The 22,282-nt window shown below is 46.7% G+C and overlaps 1 protein-coding gene across 3 annotated transcripts in view; it reads right to left on the reverse strand.

The window, feature by feature from the left end:
- FZD6 (frizzled class receptor 6) overlaps nt 1-22,282 on the reverse strand; it is a 281,494-nt gene that overhangs the window by 199,671 nt on the left and 59,541 nt on the right. For 2 of the 3 annotated variants that reach the window (XM_085605127.1, XM_085605126.1), the window contains one exon: nt 14,990-15,357. In XM_085605127.1, the coding sequence (XP_085461253.1) occupies nt 14,990-15,169 (180 nt within the window). In that variant the 5' untranslated portion in view covers nt 15,170-15,357. Of the gene's footprint in view, nt 1-14,989; nt 15,358-22,282 lie in introns of those variants that run through there. The other variant, XM_085605128.1, reaches the window with a different exon arrangement.

Raw genomic sequence — 22,282 nt, forward strand, 5'->3', positions numbered from 1 at the left:
GGAGAGCTCAGAAAAAAAGTTACCAGGGATTTAGATAGACCAATGTCAGTTAGAATATTCCATAGCTTAGACCGATGGACTGCACTACTAAGGTACATAAAAGGCAAGTACACCAGGCCATTCTTGGCAGTCGCATGTTTCCCGATAATAAGATAGTAGACGATGGAGAAAGTGTATATGATCAATGCGGACATCAGCATGAAAATGTGTACAGATGTATGTAGTGAATGACCAATACAGACACATCCTTGCTACAATAGCAGAATGAAAAGCAGCACAAACAGGGTTGAGATTTGGAGGGAAGAAAGCAGATGCATGTTTTCGTAGAGAAGAGAAATATATTTAGGGAACCACTGTAGCAGTGAAGGCCACTGACCCGCTTTGAAGGGAACACATGTTTAATAAAATAGGTTGACGAAAGTAGAATAGAGGTGCAGGGCAGACCGGATGTTAGGCTTCACAGACCAGCATACTTGTAGGAGTAGCGCTTTACACTTCAGAACCAGACACGCCAAGGACAACAAGCTAGTGTAGAAATGTATCAAACCACAGGTGCAGAAGTCCATAGTCATATGATCAGGTGTTTTTTTATAATAGTATTGCCTTTTGTTGACAATGATGCCTGCTAGAAGTTTCTATCAATAACTATGCATCTGACATATTCACTTTTTAAAAGGTATATGTTTTGCTGTTCGTTTATGTACAATTGGAAGTTCAGTTTTCAGTTCTGCGGAGCGGTCTGCACTTTCCCTCTATAGAGTGAATACATTCTGTGCTTTGCAGCCAATTAAAGTTGTGTTGTCTTTTCTTTCATTTTGAGAACAAGATGCAAGTTTAAATACTGTTCAACAGCCCCCAGGTCTTCCCTGAAGCCACACTGAACAGCACAGAGAGAGCCATTTTGCTCCACCCAATCCTTGAGTGTGCAAAATAACGCACCCCACAATCTTCACCATAGAATCCTGGGGTGAGATAGGCCTGTAGCATCGAGGTCCTATCAGTTCCCCTTCTTAAAAACGGGTGTGGTAGTAGCAGTCTGCTAAGAGGAGGGAATACCAGTGGAGGATGCAGCATTTAAAACATTTGGAATTGCGGGGCCCTCAGTCTTATCAACAGACAATTATTTATTATTTTATGCCCCTCCTGAAAAATACCTAAGGGACAATTCACAGAGCATTGGCCCTTTGGTGAATGGAGTATCGCAGTATTACTTCACAATACGTATAAATGCCTTTGTGAATTGGCTCTAAACAGAGGTAAATTAAACCAGGATTTAGTTTGAAACCGGATTATTCTCTTGATCTACTAAATGTTTACCTCATCTCTTCTTTCACACCCTTAAGAACACTCCCAACATGTGCTCTAGACAAACTTAGATGGAAGATGGAGTCACATTCACCATGGACCTATGCTGGTTCTACCCACAGACAATCTCTCCTATCTTGGGTGTTCAGGTCGCATAATTATAGGTATTTAAACCACATGAAAAGCCATAGATACAAGTCCAATATGTACAAGACGTTATTCCGTCTTTAATTCTAAACAGTCAAGGACATTAACACTACTATATCCCAGAGCATTATGCCATTTATTTTGAAAGATGACACAAACATGCCGCTCCTGAAAAAACAGCTAAGGGGCAACTCACAGAGGCATTGGCTCTTAGGTGAATGGAGTATCGAAGTATTACTTCGCATATGCATAAATGCCTTTATGAATTGGCTCACAACATCTAGAATTTAAATATTCAAGGAATGTCCCATATAATTAGTGCAAACAGAAAGGACCCTGCCATATTCGCAATTTTAGTAGAAGGTAGTACTGCTATGGTACTACTTCACGTACTAGTAAAGGTCTTTGTGAACCGGACCACAGACAACTGTTCTCTTTAATAATGACCCTATTCCAATATCCCTTTCTCTTGAAAATTGAGGAAAGGAATGAAAAAATATTGAGCATGGACAAAAGCGACCAAAGAAAAGTCGACAGCACTAACAAAATGGTTGGATTTGGCTATAAAACGCAGGTACCATAAAGAATAAAACGCAGAAAAGAGTGTGATGTATTGAGTATGCTTTTAAAAAGTAACATAGTCCCTCATGCTTTGCAATGCAAACGCTTAATTACAGGCAAAATGATACTCCAAAACAGCCAAATGAGATAGGGTTAGAAATGCTCCCCCAGGCCTTGCCTAGAGTGATTGGCAAAGTCTTAAGCCAATGGCTAAAAGAAGCTGGTCGGAGATCGACTGTAAAGCCCTTCCTAGTTGAAGGATATTGCTAAAAAATGTGTACCAGTGGGATTCATTTGCAAAAGGTTTGCTTACTCTATATTAAACAAAAGCCACCTCATCAGAAGGCAATCTTGAAGTACAATTAAGAAAACAATTCAATAAAAGATACGGCAAGGAGAGAAACACTAAAAATACACGGAGCGGGGAACTCTTGCAGGTTAGGAAAACGAGGAAAGTAGGGAAAGGTTATTTAACAGTGTAAAAAATACATACAGTTCTATCTTTCGTGCTTTGTCACTATTTTCTTTTCTTCTCTTTCTCTCCTTCATTTCCTCTCTCGCATTTCCTCCCTCATTCAATTATCTCATTCTTTCTTTAGAAAAAGTTATTAGGCAAACTGTCATTGCGCGTGACTCGTTGAATAGATCCATACATCGGCCAAGCCCGCGCAGGGGTACTCACAAACTTTCTCTCGGGGGCCAAATTTACAGTGTGGTTTCTGGCTGAGGGCCGCACCGGTGGGGGCGGGGCCAGTGGGGGAGGGGGCGGGGCTAGACCAAAAAAAAACCTATGACCATGAGGTTGAACACAGGCCCCTGCAGCGGACGCCTTCGTCCACTGAGCCACCAGACCAGGCATTCACACATATCTATCTATCTATCTATCTATCTATCTCTCTGTCTCCCTCCCTCCCTCTCTCTGTCTGTCTCCCTCCCTCCCTCCCTCCCTCTCCTTCTCTCTATCACTCTCCCTCTCTCTCCGTCTCCCTCCCTCTCTATCTCTCTCTCTCTCTGTCTCCATCACTCTGTTTGTCTCCATTTCTCTCTATCTCCCTCCCTCTCTGTCTCACTCACTCTGTCTCACTTACTCTGTGTCTCCCTCTCTCTCTGTCTCCCTACCTCCCTCCCTCTCCCTCCCTCTGTCTCCCTCTCTCTCTCCCCCTCCCTCCCTCTCTCTCTCTCCCTTCCTCTCTATCCGTCTCCCTCCCTCTATCTCTCTCTCTCAATCACTGTTTGTCTCCCTTTATCTCTGTCTCCTCCGAAAAACACAATAATAAGAAACATGGTAGCACCTATTCTCTAAATTTCTCAGGTATGGTTTGGCCTTCCTCCAAATGTCCTGCTGGTTGCCCTGTTGTCGCTTCTTTGTTAAGTTGTCTTCTCTCTCTTTTTTATCTCTGGGTCATTTTATCAGTGGTTTTTTTTCTGACTTATTTTCTTTTCACCATGTCAGTCTTATTTCTCTTTCATTCATTGTCATTCTTCTCGTTTTTGTCTCACTTTAGTTCTTCTTTTCACGCTCTACTACTCCTTTGCCCTCTCCTGTGTCCTTTCTCTCTTCTCCTTTTAGTCCTGTACCTGTGCTTTTGTTCTCTCTCCCTTTCTCCTATTTTTTCTTTCTTCCCCAGTTTTACCACGTCTTCCCCTGTTTTCTCTAGTCTTCTGTGTCTCATTGCACGGCTGCTCCTCTTACGTTTCTGACACATGGTATCAGGATTATGGCCTTTTCAGAGCACAAAGGCACGCTGTTCCCGTTCTTTTGATCACGTACCTCGATTCAGTCCAAAGAGGCGTCCTTGCGATATTCCCTTACATCTGCCTCTCTACAAACAATTTCTCTCCTGAACTGCACACGATGAGAGGGGAGGCGGGCGGAGCACAGAGTGGACAGAGCGCACACAGCCGCCGCACCCAAGTACTTCACGGGTCTTTTAAAGACCATTCACTTGGTAATGAGGCTTTGTTGTATTTCACCTCTTCTTAGTGCCCCTGCATCTCCACTCAATCAGAGTGGAGATGCAGGGGCGCTAAGAAGTGGTGAAGTACAACAACGCCTCATTAACAAGTGAATGTTATTTAAAAGAATCGCCCGGCACCCATAGCTCGCAACCAGCGCCGGCGATATTAAAAACACAAAGGCATATGATGTCGGCAAGGTCCGCGGCCCGCCAAGGAAGGCTTGCCGGGCCGCTGGCGGCCCGCGGGCCGTACTATGAGTACCCCTGCTGGCAAGGCAAGCGTTGAACTGTTTACAGCTTTCCGGCTCCACCTGCACTCGGCACTGGACAGTGAAGGGCACCCACCCGCAGGGTGGAAACAAGTCCTGCCGCCAATCTACCCTAAACGTGACAACTCCCCTCTTTGTTACTCATAATAAGAAAGGATTTTACATCGAGTACCTTTTAGGATTCTAAGGAAACCAACAGCTCCGGCTAATTTCAACGTGAAAGTGATTCTTCACTGACCGGTGAGTTTCTATCTGCGATTGTGCGGGTGAAAGTGATGAGTCAACGGCGAGGGGGTGAGAGTTGATGGATGAATGCATGAGTAAGCTGCTGAATGTGAGGATAAATACAAACATCTACTTGTGTCCTGGTTACACTGGCATGTCACGCCATTGGGAACAAAGCCATATAAAGAGCGGGCAAAGCTGCAGAAAGCAGCAAAAGTCAACAGAGGGCAAGGATGCCCTCAGGAACAGCAAGGGCTTTGCTCAGCAGGTGAGAGAGATCAAGCAATAAGTCCATAAATGCTCGAAAGTGGCGCCATGACGTAGCAGCAGACGACCCACAAGTGATGGTGTGTAACGCGTCCTACCTTGAGGCAGCAAGTATCATCCAAAGACCAGTGACTTGCCAAAGAAGGTGTGAGGAGAAGTCGCTTTAAAGAAGGCACCATGTGCCAACCAGTAAAGATGGGGCATCATGCCATTGATTAGCCAATACCCTGCTGTCGTAGTGATAGAGCACAGTGAATGCTATCCCAGGAAGCACACGTAAACAGAGTGTAGCAAGAGAGAAGAGCGGGAGTGCGCCATCACAGCATGGTTTAGCAAAGCCCAAGGAAGCCGCAGAGAAGGTCAGGAGCCACTGTCCCTGGGGTACACAAGGTATCCGGAGCAGTCCAAGACCTCCTCCTACTGCCCACGAAGCCGCTCTCCCGGGATCCACTAAGGCACCCAGGATGCCACATAACCCATTCTAGGGAAACCTCTGCACAATCACAATAGCAGCAGAAGGGCCCGGTGGCCTCCAGAATTAATCCCATTCTCACATACATGCCTGAGGGTATGTGAGAATGGGAGAAGACAGCGCGAGCCCCTCAGACAACCCCAACTAAACAGCAGTGGTGGCTACAACATGCTGTACCTTACCCTAGGAACCTTATCCCAGGCCTCATCAATGCAGCTCTTTATACGTGCTTGTGGGGGTTAAAGCCCTTTACTAACCAGAAGTCTACTCGTTTGAACAAGATCCAAAGGGTCGAGGAGTCTCATGAGACCTTTCTTTCCAGAGGCTCAAGCACAGTCACATTTGACAACACAGATGCACAGCACTTGTGCTGCACAGGAGTGACCATAGGTTAGGTAAGAGTGAGGCACGTTTACAAACACACAAACAAGACAGACGGTAGGAAGCGTCAGACTACCGTCTTCTATTACAGAGAAGCTTGTCAAGCTGCATGGCAACAAGTGCCCCATTTCACTGTACAATGTGGCTGAGTACCACTACCAGACATCTCATTTTTGCCCTCCCTCACCACTATGCCACAGTGAGCCATGCTGGAGGTAGAGAGGAGGGCAGCTGCTCATGGCCTTCCCCTTGTCCTGCTCACTCTGCCTCACTGCACACCCTGGAGATCTACTGGGTGGCAAAGGGGAGCGCAGCACTGCTCTTCACTGCTTCTGGACACTTTCTAGACCCTCCCCCCCCCACATCAATGGATGTCACCGAGAGCTGTGCTGGAGCCTGGAGGTAAAATCCATAAGAGTGTAACTACAGTGAGTTTGGGACAGAGCTATGGAGCCAGAAGGCCACGTCCCTCCTGAGAGAGCCAAGTAAGACCCACACAGAGAGGGTGGCTGCAGAGGCTGAAGGACAGCATCCGTTGCACTGCAAGGGACATCCTCGGAGTCGTATACTTTGTTTCCATTGGTGCACTTGTTACAAAGCAGCAGGCAAACTACTTTCTGTCCTTGTTACCAATGGAAGATGTTAACATTTCTGAGTTACTTAACACCCATTAAATTGTTGTGGGCTGATCCAAAGCGTGACAAACAGTCCATCAAGCCAGTGCTTGAAGGGGGCTCAGCCAAACAAGCCAACTGGGGAAGCGAGCGGTCACAAAGCTCTTTTCTGTATGCTGTGCTGATAAGATTTGGAGAAAGCTGCAGCTAATAATAGCCAGACTTAAAATGAAGAGTCTTAAAAGTAGACCACTGTTAGAAGGATCGTTTTTACCAAACTGGGTGCTCAAGGGGGAATTTTAAATATGTACTGATGTGCAAATAGCACACGGGTAGGGGATAGCTGTAGTGCAGGGTATGCATGATTACTTAAGTTGTGCTCTGTGTTGGTTTGACTCCATATTTGAAACAGATGTACAAACCGAGAATAGAAAGCGTCCTCATAATAGACATTACAACAAGCTAATATATACACATGCATATTTTTTTAGAAATTACCCAGCCTCAAGAATTAGGTTGAGATTTGTTTCTCGTTATCACACGCATGAAAGAACATTGTCCAAGAGACTGAATAATAGACTGAATAATATTTCATAGAATTGCTTTTGTCTGTCGTTTTAAACCATGTCCAGATATCCATTATATTGGACGCCTCTGTAATAACGGCCCAGAAAGTGTTTTTTCATGTGATGAATACGCTTCCGGCAAATACAGTGATCTACAAGACCTATGCTCGACTCATGACATGGTCATCTTGGCATCCATCTGTGCTTGGTTAAAACTGAGTTGCAATAAACTGGGTCATAGTTAACACCGGTTAGTTAAACACTATTATTTTAGATCATCATTTTAGACATCAAATTTCATATTGCTCCTTTGATGGTACTTTTCATTGGGCTAATAGGTTTAATCAAGATATACCTAGTTATATTTGTAGACTGGATTCCTACTCTATTGTTAATGTCTTTCCTTTTCTAGAGTTGCATTCAAACCAGACTATATATTTTTGTTGTACTGCTATTTACTTCATCAGTTACAAGGCAACTTTCCATTACACTTTAATGAGAAGGATTCGAGTGAACGAATTTCCGGTGTACTTTAGTGGCGTTTCATTGTTACAAATGGGATAGAGATAATCATGATCAAATTATATTTCCAATAAGTCATAGAATTATTCAGACCCTTTGTTTAACTTAAACAGGAAACTTCTATTGAGCTACAACTCACTCTGTACACAGCTTAAAAAACTCACAGAGCCACACTTTTCAAAGTAACTTTATTCGGAATCTTTTTATAAATCCATAAAAGTACAGAGCCACACAAATTAAGAAAACTTTCTAAAAGAGAATAAAGTTTTTCTAGCATTTCCGAAATGTCATTAAGGATCTAGTATGATTTATCTTAAATTATACCAGTAGATCATATCAAATAAAAAAGGTTTACTAAGCTGCTGGAATCATCTGGAACACTGAAACAGATCTACTACTTGTCTGTCCCAGCTAATGGAAAGAGACATAGGACTACCTCTCTGGTTATGATATCCACTACTAAAGATACGGCCATCTTGGACTGCCTCCCTTACACTGGACTAGCCCCTGTACGTCACTAGTTAACACCTCTCGGTTTACCTCTCCACATGCACACAGGTGAGAATTTTTATTCTTTTATTTTTTGACCCCCCCCCCCCCCCCATCTATTACTCTATTACTCGCCTGCAGCAGGCCACTCACCTCTAAAACTTGAAACAACCCCTACTCCACCCTCCCTTCCCTTTGCCCTAAACCTACACCGGCTACCCCGTTGTTACAACACCTCCCCCCATCTCACGACCACCCTCCACCTTCCAAGCCCATCCCCCCCCGTCACAGCACAGGCCCCCGCTTCAATCCCATAACCACGCATAACGCCCCTTATCACACTATCCCCACCAACAAGCACCAACCCCACTATGGAGCGCACGGGCTCACACACTTACACCATCAACTACTCCCCAACCTTCCGAAAAAAGCAGCCAAACGCTTTAAACACAATTTGTTAAACTCACACCCCGAAACCCCTATCTCGGACCCCTACTTCTCAACATACAAAGGGCACATAACCACCAACATTATTTTCTACACCAAAAGAAGAGCACAATGGAGGAAAGCCTTCTTTGCCCTATTCTCGATCTCCTCCACCAGGAAAACTGCACATGGTCTCCCAATTTCTATTACACCTCCCCCTTCTACAAAGCCGCAGCAACAATCACCATCTATCACAATGGGATCATCCTCATGCAATCACCGGACCGCAGCTTAAACCTGCTGGATAACATCTTCCCCATCATTAGGGGAAACGTGTTTAATTCCCACCCCCCCTCCCAGGTGGCTCACATCTCCTCCACCAGGAAAACTGCACATGGTCTCACAATTTCTATCACACCTCTCCATTCTACAAAGTCGCAGCAACAATCACCATCTATCACAATAGGATCATCCTAATGCAATCACCGGACCGCAGCTTAAACCTGCTGGATAACATCTTCCCCCATCATTAGGGGAAAAGTGTTTAATCCCCCCCCCCCCCTCCCAGGCCGCTCCCACTTACTCTCCCTGTTACGCTCCTATGATCTCCCACAACCTAACCTCAACACAATGCTTCCAGACAACTTCCACAAAAATTCCCTAATACAAACTATTCCTTCCAATACTCACAGATTCACAAAACCTAATCACAGAGGTATAGTTAAAAACAATCTTAGGCAAGTTCTCCCTATTCAGGAACCCAACTCGACCCTCATCACCCCTCATCAAGCCACGTCTTAAATGTATACTGCTAAATTGCAGATCTGCCTCAAGACATGCAGCTGATTTAGCTGACCTCATACTTACGCAAGAACCGGACTTACTAATTCTGACCAAAACATGGCTAAATGAATCCTCTACGCCCATCCTCAACATACTGGTACCCCCAAACCATGACATCATCGTACTAGACAGAATTGATAAGCCAGGGGGTGGCATTGCCTGCATACACCAGAACAATCTCTTAGTGAACCAATCCCAGTCTCCAGTATTCCCCTCATGTGAATACATATGCTTAGACATCACTAGCAATAGCAAACCAGTTTGCTTTCTGCACACTCTCGATCATCCGCCAGGTGATAACCTCACCTTCATCGAACATCTCATGGACATTGTCTCTACTAATGTCGGACATCAAAATACCCAAATATTTCTTGGAGACCTTAATCTCCACTGGAATGACCTAAATGATTCAGCGGTCAATAGCCTCAAAAACTTTCTCTCGGACCTCAACCTCACCCAAATCTGCAACAGCTCCACACATGACAAAGAATCAATCCTTGACTTAGTCATCTCTAAGGCTGATTCCATCCAGCTAGATACGATCTGTCCATGTGATTGGTCCGATCATCACCTTCTTCATCAATAAAACAGTGAAACTTAATTCTGCGCAACCCACAAGATCTAACATATGGAAGAGGGATCTGAAAAACATTGATTCTGACCTACTCACAACCTCCAACATCCTTCTTCCCCCAGTAGGGCTATCAGATGTTCAAGATCTCACCAACCACTATTTCAATTCTATGAACATGATATTAAACAAGGTCGCCCCCCCACAACTAAAGAGAGTCTCCACAAAAGATTCAAAACCCTGGTATGATGGAAGACTCAAGGAGGACAGACGATCCTTAAGACTAATTGAACGTAGATGGAGATCGGCTCCATCCGCCAACCAACTCAAGTTGCTAAGAAGGAAGAGAAACGCCTACTACAGAAAGATCAGATGATCTAAAGCAGACTTTTTCAGTCATCAACTAGACCAGGCCAAAAATAGTCTCAAAAAACGTTTCCAGCTAATCAAAACACAATCTAAGGATGCACCTCACACCCCCCCCCCGCCAAGCTAACACATGTGCTAAGAGTTTGCCTCTTTCCTCACTCTGAAGACCGAAAACATAAAGAAGGACCTACACAACTACTTGTTCACACATACAGACACACACTTGACTCTTCATTTTCCCTTCCACCGTAGCTCACCAAAGTTCGACCTAACAAATAATGCATCTTGGTCATCCTTCAATACTTACATTGAAGAAACTTTACTCAAAATGCTCATGGCTTTGAATCCCGCCAATCACTTCACTGACCCTCTACCAGCAAATTGCACAAAAAAACTTCATCCCACTGCTACTGCCTCTTTGGACCAAGATTATAAAAACCTCTCTCCTTCAAGGAACCATCCCTGATATCCTCAAATCCAAGCAGGTATCCCCATCCTAAAGAAGCCAACGGTTGAACCCGCAGACTTAAATAATTACCGCCCAATATCCAACATCCCTACCCTGGCCAAACTCTTAGAAAATTTTGTACACCTCCAGCTTGGAAGACAAATGGACCATTTCAACTTGCTCAACAAATTCCAATCAGGTTTCCATGCAGGTCACAGTACTGAATCAGCAATGACCCACATAATTGACGATGCACTACAAATCCTAGACCAAAACGAAGCCTGTTTACTTATCTTGCTCGACCCTTCCTCGGCCTTTGACACCGTCAAACACGACAACCTGCTAGACCTTCTGAAACGGAATGGGACTATCCGGATCCGTTCTAAATTGGTTTACCTCGTTCCTCCAAAACAGATCACAATGATTCAAGGTTAATCACTCCCTGTCTAAACCCATCCCAGTTACTTTAGGAGTCCCACAAGAATCATCCCTCTCTCTGACACTTTTCAATCTATTCATGGGACCGCTCACTGAAATTCTCAACTCTTCTAACGTACAATACCATATGTACGTAGACGAAAAAACAACTATACCTAAAGATCCATTCACTAGAAGACATCAAATCTCTCAACACAACTCTTGGAAAAACTCAGACCTGGCTGGCCAATGACCATCTAAAACTGAATGCCCTCAAAAGTGAATTCCTCCTAATCGCTCCTCCCGCCTAAGTACCCATAATTCAAGATTGGATCAAACACCTAACAGCGCTCAACTGCCAACCACTCTTCATTGACTCAGCGAAATCGCTGGGAGTAACTCTGGACAGAAATCTAAATATGCAGAAAAACATCAGCACCGCAACAAAAGGAGCAAACTTCCAGATGAATACCTTTCCTGCCTGAAAAAGACTTCAAACTGGCAGTACAAGCTCTAGCTATCCCCCGTGTGGGCTATGGGTGTGTCCCTCTCTGTGGGCTTCCCAGATCCTCAACGGCCCCTCTAAGAGCCTCAATCAACGGAGCAGCTAGACTTATTACAGACTCCAAAAGAAACTCCCACATATCCCCGGACCTAAGATCCCTTAACTGGTTACCTTTCGAAGCCAGAATTCAACTAAAAACCGCATGCATGCGCATAAAGCCATTCACCACAACACTCCCAGCTATCCGACACAGAAACTGGTGCCTTCATCTGTCAACAGAGCGTCCAGAAGTGCCAACAACCTTTTTTTGAAACCACAAAGATTCAACAAGAAGAAAACATATAACTGTTCCTTCTCGAGAATGGCGCCCTGGATCTGGAATGGGTTGCCCTAGAAACTAGACTGAATCCCTCTATTGCATCTTTAAAAAAAGAAGTGAAATCTCTTCTCGTGGCTGAATTCACTTGAGCCTAGGTTACTGTGATTATACGATTCTTGATTTATATGGATCTATATATTATTTACTACTTACCTATGTATCTTCGATATTACTGTGATTATAAGACTCTTGATTTGTATGGATCTATATGTTATTTACCATAAGTCTATGTATTTGCAATATTTATTTTGTAAAGCTCTCTGATACCCCCAAGCTTCTTGTTCGCGCTATATAAAACCTTCAAAATAAATAAAAATAAATAAATAAAATAAATCTGTCACAGTAAATGTACGTCTTCAATTTTGCAGTGACAACCCTCTTTTACTCTTTACTCTCCATCTTCCAGTCCTCGTGCTATCCTATATCCTAACAATTTCAGCTGCTTCATTTTAGAAGGTACTCGAAGCACTTACCGAAAATCATTACATGCATTCTTGGCACTGCTGCACACACTATGTGGACACTTTCTAGAAATGGACCACTCTTCAGGATCCAGTTGGTTGACTCTTCGCACAAATCCCTTACATTGTATTGCATAAGCCCTCAAGCCCCCACGTGTGTCCCATCTGGTGACCCGGAGATGCTCCTCAAACCCCTAGCATCCTCCACACCCCTCAGCAAATTGGCACTGAGCCCACCTGCTGGAGATCCTTACATCTCCTTTCCTTGACAATAAACAAGAACAGCTGGCTGTTAATTTGTTGGTTGTGGAACTGGAAGCCCTGGGTCCGATTCCTGGCTCCCCCACTTGACTACATGGTATGGTCCTTTTATCTGCTTGTGTCCTGAAACCGCCCAGAAATAGGATCACCCCATTATTAAGCATTCTATGAAACTGGCCACTTATAATTAACCCCGTTTCTCTGAATAATCTTTCTGGTCTGATGTTCTCTTTAGACACTGCATAAAGGTAGCTGATATTACGGTGGATTCTGGGTGCAATGCAGTTGGTAGCAGCTAAACAAGTCCGGCTTTGTGAGGAAAATTGTGCAGGACGGTCTATGGCAAGTCCAGCCTTCTAATGACACACCGCAGTATTGCACTGATACAAATCCAGCTTTCTATACTACAGCAGACGTGTCTGTACCAGTGCTACCTTCTGATGAAACACTGTACAGTGGAACTGGTCTCATAATATAAGAGGTGTGCATGCATAAGGGAAGCTTAGACTGCGACTGTCTGCTGTGTGTGCGGGAGAAATGCTCGGGCTGCTGCAGCACAAGCTCTACCTGGTCTGAATGTGTGTGAGTGAAGCTTGCACTGCTTTCGTCTATCATGTTGTCGCTGTCATGTATTAGAGAAGCTAGCATTGATGCTGTCCATGATGTGTATATAATGTGTGATAGTTCAGCAAACCCATGTACATAGTGTAATCTTTGCATGTCAAATACAAATCAAATCGGTGCAGTAAATCTTCACATGTATGGGTTTTGGTGTTCCTCACTGCCAATCTTGAACACACATCCCCCAAGGACACGTTACATTTGAAATGAAATATGAAATGAAATAGCATTTATAAAGCGCATGGTTACATGTAGGCATACCAGCGCTAGGGCAGAACCGCACTAAACTGTGGCAATCAATTTGGGAAAAGCCAGGTCTTAAGCTTCTTACAGAAGGCGGAATGGTCTGACACTTTACGTAGCTGCAGCGGCAAGGAATTCCATAGTTTGGCGGCATTATAGGAGAAGAGCCGGCTGCCACTTCTGGACCTCCTGATTCTGGGGACAGACGCCAAATGGAGGTCGTTTGACCGCAACGGTCTGTTGGCGTGATAGGGCCGGACAAAAGACGAAATGATATCCGTCCCTCACCCCCTAGCATCTTATGGGTGGTACAAAGGGCTTTAAAATTGACCTTTTCCTGAATAGGAAGCCAATGTAGAGACCTGAGGGCGGGTTTAGCTGACTGGCGGCTAGGGACACCCTCAAGAATCCATGCAGCGCAATTTTGCATGGTTTGAAGTTTCTTAAAAACGGCACTGGGGGCACAGAGATAAAGGGCGTTGCCATAGTCCAGGCGGGATAAGACAAGTGCCTGGACCACGAGCTTCCTTGCTAGAGGGGGAAGCAGAGGCAACACTTTACGCAGCATTCTTAAAATGCCAAAGCAGGAAGCAACAGCTTTCCTTGCTTGGGTTTTAAAGCTAAGCTCAGAGTCAAGCCAGAAACCTAAACTCTTTATTTCAGGTTTGGGGACAGGCGGAGGACCCATACATGCCGGCCAGATGGAAGAAATTACGAGGGGGGAGGGATTACAGAGCAGCATAAGCTCGGTCTTGTCACCGTTCAATTTAGGATGGGAATGGCACATCCATCTCATCACCTCCTCGAGTCAAGGGCCCAGGCAGGTTGGGGAGCTGCTTTTGTAATTAAATACCACCACTAATTGGGTGTCGTCTGCATACGTAATTATGTGCACCCCAAAAGGTAGAACAATGTCTGCGAGAGGGGCCATATAAACATTAAAAAGAGTGAGGCTCAGGAATGACCCTGTGTTGATCACATCTGTGAGGAAAGGGCCAACAGAGCCGGCTAGTAAAAGAGAAAACAGAGCAAACCTCATCATGCAAATCAGTTTACCCTTTCAGAGCATATGGTTGCAATCTTAATGGCTGAAAATATATCCACTGCCACCCTTCAAAGACATCAACAGTACAAGCAAATACATTCAACCAAAATATCACCCTTTATAGCCATGTACAGGACAAGGAACTATATTCAACCCTTTGCCTATGTTTATTTTCTGCTCTACTCTAAAGCACAGAAGAGCGTCACAAGTTTCAGACTTAAACAATTACTGGGACCATCTGGGATTTCTCATGTATAGGCTGGATGAAGATTATCAAAGGTCCCTTGCTAAGCTCTGTTTAACTGTGTATATAACCAGACTGAGGTAGCATGTGCCTTCTTACATCAACAGCATTACTATCACTGTATGCGGAGGCCATTCTACTTGCCTCATGTTCCTATTCCAGTCTTAGAATGAGTGTGAACTGTTCATCTCCTTGCAAACATATTTTTATAAGAAGGTATACAGCGTATGCAAAAGATTTGTGATTTCTCTATAACACCTGTACCTCACGATTGTAAGATACCCATACAATCAACTGAACAAGTCAAGATGACTTACTAATAGTACACTTCCAGGAATAGCGAAAGACATACTGCACGCTATGCGATGGAAGAAACTTACCTCCATACTTGAAGCAGCAATAGCCTGGTCATAGTGTCCCATCATATTTGGGAAGAAAGTCATGTTGTAGGTCATCCCAATGCATCTGGGAACAGATACAGGTTCACATGTAAAAAGGCTGTGTCCTTGGATTAGTGGCAAAGTCAGGCTCCAAAACGTAAAGACCTCAAGCACCGTCATTGTTTTTAAGTTTACCTTGTGGATAAAAGACAAAAGTCCCACTGATAATGTAGTAAGTCATATATGGATCCCAAAGGTTATCTTGAATTGTCGAGATGATTAAGAGAATAAACATGAGGCCATAGCTGACTTTCTTTAGTGCTTCTCATTCTGAATGATGATTTTCTCTTTCCTGTTCAGCTACAACCCTACAATTAAAGCCAAAGAATGTAAAGATTAGATGAAGCAAAATTATTAAAGATGCGCTGCAATATTATTAGATCAGCATTAGAAAATTTAAATGCCTGTGATAAAAGCATAACACTTTATTGATTATGACTCTATAATTGGTGCATCTTCTTTTGAGGATCTGTACAGTCATTCGCACAATACATTAAGCCAGTGAACAAGGTAAAGTATTTCAGGTAAAATTAATAGCGACCCAAGATGACTTTTCATACTAACCTAGTAGCTTATATGACCTAAGCTAATGTGATAATTTCAATCTTTACAGAACAGCTACATATGTCACATTTTCTAAATAGGAACAGAATATAGCTCAAACAAATAATGACACCAGAAATTAGCGCTGTACATATTTAGGAATGAGTAACATATCAGAGTTAAAAAAAAAAAATCGTTTGAAAAAAAATGAGGGTTTTGATGGATTAGAACCATTAGACCTGGCCACTGCAGCTGGAAAATCAACACAGAGGAAGACTGGACTTCCTGTCTCTGAGGACCGGCCCAATCACGCCAGACCTTGCTGGAAGCCCTCAAGAACTTCATCAGATAGATCACCGTGTGTGCCAACACCCTCAAGCGCAACACAAGGGATAGAACCGGAACACAAGCCAATTTGTACACAAAGAAACTCAGGCTGACAAAACGTCACTGCAAGCAACTAGAGCTCAAGTGGAGGAAGAGCCGAAACACCATGGACAAATAAATCTTCAAATCCGCCCTGAGAAGCTACCACCAACAGATCCAGAACATAAGGTGCACAGTACTCACAGATGGCATCGAAGTCAGCACTAACAGCAGCAAAGAAATCTTCACCATCATCAAAGATTTCTCCATGCCTGCAGCCGCCTCCAGCAGCAACATCCCCTCACAAGACCTCTGCAACAAGCTCTTGGGATTCTTCTGCAACAAGATCACCTCCATATACTACAACTTCAACCCTCAACCCGATTCAGTCGCCCTCGCAACTAAACTTTCCATCTCACCGGGAGAAACAAACCTGACCATGTGGCATGTCGTCATCATAAATGAGACCACTGCTATCAAGAAGTCCATTCATTCCGGGCCCAGTTAGACCACTGCTGCCACAATGTTTTCACCAATACCTCTGTCGACTGAGTCACCTTTCTGGACACCTGGAAACTTGCCCAGTTCACTCCCATGCTCAAGAAATCATTTGCAGACTCTGTCACGTCCGCCAACTACATGTTGATCTCCCTCCTACTGTACCAGGCCAAGAGCTTAGAGAAGCTCAACAACAAACGCCTCATTGATCTCCTCAATGCCACACAATCTGGCTTGAGGCCTAACCGCTGTACCGAAACAACGCTCATCACCAACATAGATGGCATCAGCATGATGCTAGACAGAGGAAATACGGCGGCACTCATCCTCCTGAACCTCTCTACTGTATTTGACACAGTATCACGCCCCATCCTCATCAGATGCCTTTACGAGATTAGCATCCAAGGACATGCTCTCCATTGGATCTACTCCTTGACGAATTGAACACAAGCCGTCAGCCTGGAAACTGGAGTATCTCAAGGCTTACCCTTTTCAATGCATACATGATCATACCAGGCAATGTCATCCGTGCTCTCGACATTAACATTCGCTCCTACGCTGAAGACACAACTCAATCTCCTTCTCAGACAAGACCCGCGACACAGGGAACAAGTTCACCTCTTGCATGACCGAAGTTACCAACTGGATCAAGCCCAAGACCAACAAGGCAGAAGTAGTGATCTCGGACAAGACGTCCTCACCATGGAACTTCCCCTAGTGACCAGTCAATCTGGGACCCACACCAAGAGCCAAAACCCTCAGTATCATCACTGACAGAGCAAGTCAGCGCTTTCACAGCCTCCTGCTTCCACACCCTGAAGATGCTGAGGAAGAGCTTTAAATGGCTCCCAAGCAACACCAGAAAACTGCCAACCACACCCTGGTCAACAGCAAACAGGACTTTGATAACACCTTTTTCCGCCGAAATCACCATGCAACTCACCAGAAGACTACAAACCATCCAGAAATCGGCATCCAGCATCATCCTCAACATCTCACAGACCACACATCACACCAAACGGGCAGGAGCGCCACTGGCCCCCGATACACAAACTCTCCGTTCAAACTCCTCACTCACACATTCATGGCACTACACAACATAGATCCCGCCTACCTACATAGTGTATCTCGTTACACCAACCAGCCACACACCTACACTCTGGCGGACTCCTATTCGCATACACGGAAACAGGTCCTGAGCTCGGGCCTTGTCATACTTCGCACCTAAAGCATGGAACAACCTCCCACTACACATCACAGCCTCATCCTCATTCTCTATTCTTGAATTCCATAAGAAGCTGAAGACCAGGCTTTTCAAAATAACACCACCCACCCACAGGCAAGGCTAGGCACATACACCTGCTCAGAACCCGGATACCCTTGTGGGTGATAATGCGCTTTACAAATAGAATTACTCTAACATAAGAAACGTGAAGTAATTAATCAAGACTCAGCCCTGAACCTAGTAATCCCACCAAGACACCCTTATGATACGTATACACCCCTATTTTTCAGAACCTGAAAGCCACTACAAGAGCACCCTCTGTATTCATAATAATTGGAGTGGCCGTTCTCTCTTCTGCCTTTTATCAATGTAAAGAATTCTACCGTAATTTAGTAAAATGAAGGAACTAAGTGTTGAAGAGACTGAACACCGGACCCAAAATATAATTTTCATAATTTATATTAGTACCCAAAATGTAATTTTCCTAATGTATATTAGTTTTAAAATTGTTAGTAACGAGTAACTAAAGGACCCACACCAAGAGCCAAAACCCTCAGTATCATCACTGACTGATGTGGCGCTCACTGCATGAATCACTCCGGGAGGAGAACGCTTTCGCCATCTTCAATTTGCAGGTTTGGGGCCCCTTGTGAGCGGGGAGGGACAGGTGGCTGGACGTCCACTTGAATATATTGCCACAGTTTGGTTTCCAGGGGAACTGGACTTGGACTATGAGGATCTGGGGTTGGGGGACGGGAAGGGGGAGACTGGGGAGGGGCAGCCCTAAGTTAATGGCACGTTGCCAGGGGAAGGGGCTGGGGGGCGGGCGGAGGAGTAGTTGGGGAGGAAGGGGTGGAGTGGGGAAGGGGGTGGACGGGGGGCTCACGGGGCGAGAGGGAGGGAGATCACGGTGGGAGGGGGGGTCGTCCAGTGCGTGCACAAAGTCCCAATTATGGCGGCTACGCTCGGGCCTGAGTCAAGGGGCTGCAGAGGGGAAGCATGGCTACATGGCGGCAGCTGTCTCATCCAAAGATGGCCAAGACTCTTAACATTGTGACGCTTAACGTCAGGGGCCTCAATAATCCAGTCAAACGGAGGGCGGTTCTGTCCCTCTTAGAGAACACCCAGGCTGATATCTGTCTGCTTCAGGAGACGCACCTCTTACCCCGAGACTGCCTCAGGCTCCGATCCCGCGCGTTCCCTTCGCAGTTCTTCTCATCTAACGGCACGAAAACGGCGGGGGTGGCGATTCTGGTGGCCCGCCGCTTTAGAGGAGAGGTTCTCAATAAACAGGCGGAACAAAAGGGCAGGCTATTGGCCTACAGGTTCAGAATAGCGGGCCTCTCTGTTACGATAGGGTCCCTCTACAGCCCGAACGACCGGCAGGAACCCTTCCTTAGATCTGCCATGGGGGAGGTCATGGCAACGCCTGACAGGCATATCATTGTCGGAGGCGATTATAACATGGTCTTTGACACGGCCCTTGACAGGTCGGCACACCGTTCCCCGCAGGTGGGGGAGTTCTCGGCCGGTTGCAAGGCCCAGTTGGCGGAGATGGATCTACATGACCTATGGCGCCGCTTGCACCCCACCGCTAGGGATTACTCCTACTACTCACACGCACACAAAACGTATGCGCGGCTAGACCACTTTCTGGTCACGGGACCAATGTACTCCTTGGCCACATCGGCGGAGATGGGGGTGATCTCCATGTCGGACCATGCCTCGGTCATGGCGACGTTTACCTTGCCACCGGTGTTCAGCACCCCACGGATCTGGCGGCTCCGAGACTCCTTACTCTATAGGAAGGAGGTGGTCGCGCAAGTCACGGCAGCGATCCGGGACTACCTCTCACACAACGGGGGTTCCGACACATCTAGCGCGACCCAATGGGCAGCTTTGAAAGCAGTCCTGCGAGGGGAATTTATCGCTATCTCCGCGGCGGATAACAAGGCCAGGCGGCAGAAGCGGGAGGAACTCACCCAGAGGGTCCGCGAGCTGGAGCAAATGCACTGCAGGACGGGGGCCCCCCGGGTCTGGCGGCAGCTCAAGGAGGCGAGAAAGACACTGACGGCGCTAGACATGGACCGCGCGGAGTATGCGGCGCTGCGTTTAAAGCATGCCTACTACACGGGGGGAGACGAATGCGGCAGGCTACTGGCGAGTAAACTCCGGGAGGTGCGACGGAGGCAGATGGTGAAAGAGATCACCAGCCCGACGGGCTCGCCTGTCACGGAGGAGGCTGACATAGCGGAACTCTTTCGCCGGTACTATGCCGACCTCTACACCGGGGAGCCCCCAGACGCTCACGCGACACACAAATATTTGGACTCGGTCTCTCTGACGTCCCTGACACCTTCTCAAGCGGAGTCCCTAGATAAGGATATAAGGATAGAGGAGGTGGTTTCGGTCATCGCTCGTCTCAAGCATGGTAAGTCCCCGGGACCGGACGGCTACTCGTCCCTATTCTACAAAACATTTTGTACGGCACTAGCACCGGTCCTCACGCGTCTTTTTAACGCCTTCGCGGAACCAGGGGCCATTCCGGCGGATTTGTTGCAGGCGTCCCTGGTAGTCCTCCCCAAACCGGGGAAAGACAGAACACAGTGCGGGTCATATAGGCCGATATCTCTTTTAAACATTGACCTCAAGTTGTACACCGGTATATTGGCGGCGCGACTGGCTCCACATCTGCCGGGCCTTCTAGATCCGGATCAGGCGGGTTTCGTTCCCGGAAGGCAGACGGTGGACAACACCAAGAGGATTACCCACCTCATTGAAAAGGCGTCACGGATCCCAGGGGAGAGAATGTTACTAGCGGTGGACGCTGAGAAAGCGTTCGACCGCGTCCACTGGCCTTATCTAGAACAGGTACTGGTGAAAATAGGGATGGGGGACAAGTTTCGCCGCATGATATTCAATTGCTACCAATCCCCGACGGCCGTGGTGCGAGTAAACGGGCATAGTTCCAAGAGCTTTGCCATCGAGAGAGGCACAAGGCAGGGATGCCCGCTGTCGCCCCTACTCTTTGCTCTCTACATGGAGCCCTTTGCGCAGCGGATCCGGGATAATGCGGCGGTAAGAGGGGTGAAATTTGGCGGTTTTTGCCACGCAGTCAGCCTATACGCTGATGACGTCATACTGTCCCTTGAAGACCCGCTGCGGGCCTTGCCGGCGTGCATAACGGAGCTAACTGCTTTCGCGAAGGTCGCGGGATTCAAAATGAATATGGGGAAATCGGTAGCTCTAGACCTTTCTCTCTCACAGACAACCAGAACTCTTTTACAACATCGGGTGCCGATAGTCTGGTCGTCGGATACTGTACCCTATCTGGGAATTATGTTGGCCCCCACGTTACCCGCTATGGTCGCGGCGAACTACGCCGCCCTGGGCAAGAAAATACAGGGGGAACTAACCCGATGGGACCGCGACACCCTCTCACTGCTGGGCAGGGTGGCAGCGGTCAAGATGATGATTTTACCCCAGATTTTGTATCTGTTCCGAGCGCTACCGCTCCAGCCTCCGGCCGGATGGATCCAGGAAATGCAGGCTGACCTCGCACGCTTTATATGGCAGGGCAAGAAACCTCGGATGAGGAGAGCGCTCTCGATGCTGGCACCGGAGGTGGGCGGACTAGGTATTCCGGACCTCCGCAAATATTTTCAAGCGACGCAGTTGCGCTATTTAGTAGAATGGAGCAAGTGGGAGTCCGACAAACATTGGCTCTTCCAGGATCAGGCGATGGCGGGCAGGCCTCTACAGGAGGTGCCGTTCCTGCGTAGGGCGCACCGCCCCGCTAACCTATACGCCTCCTTCATCACCCGAGTTCCGCTGTGGGTATGGGATGCCACCAACATCACACACGGTCTCACGACCTTTCCTTCGCCGCTGACACCACTGGTGGATAACCCTGATTTTACCCCGGGGATAGAACGGGGTGCGTTCGCTCACTGGCGTGCGGCGGGTTGCAGGGCTTTATGTCATTTGTATGATACGGAAGGGGTGATTCCCTTTCGGAGCTTCCGACAGGTATATACATTCCAAGAGACCGAGAGGATGCGCTACACGCAGGCGCGCCACTGGGCGTTGCACCCTCAGGTTCGAGAGTCGGCGGACAGACGATTCCTTCCTTATGAGCGCTGGCTCCTGTCACGGACCTCGGATACTAAGCTCATAAGCGACCTTTACCAGTTTCTCCAAACACCCACGTCACATTTTTATAACCCAGGGAGGGAGCGATGGGAAAAGGAATTAGGCAGAGCCCTGAGCCACGAGGAATGGGAACAGATAGCCTACAGGGCTCGGCACTCGGCGTACCACACAGGCCTCACAGAGACCTTTACTAAAGTCTCGATTTATTGGTATTACACCCCAGAACGCATACACGCTATGGATCATAGTAAAGAGGATACGTGCTGGCGAGGATGTGGACAGGTGGGTACGCTTACGCATATCCTATGGGATTGCCCTCTCTTGGGCACCTATTGGCAGGAGGTACTGGACGACGTAGACTCCCACTTTGAAGTCGAGCTGCCGCGCCTGCCGGTCTATGTTTTGCTAGGCCTCCCGAATCAGCTGATGTACCCCTTGAATTCCCGCAG

This window comes from Triturus cristatus, chromosome 5_1, assembly GCF_964204655.1.
Source record: "Triturus cristatus chromosome 5_1, aTriCri1.1, whole genome shotgun sequence".
Classification (NCBI taxonomy): domain Eukaryota; kingdom Metazoa; phylum Chordata; class Amphibia; order Caudata; family Salamandridae; genus Triturus; species Triturus cristatus.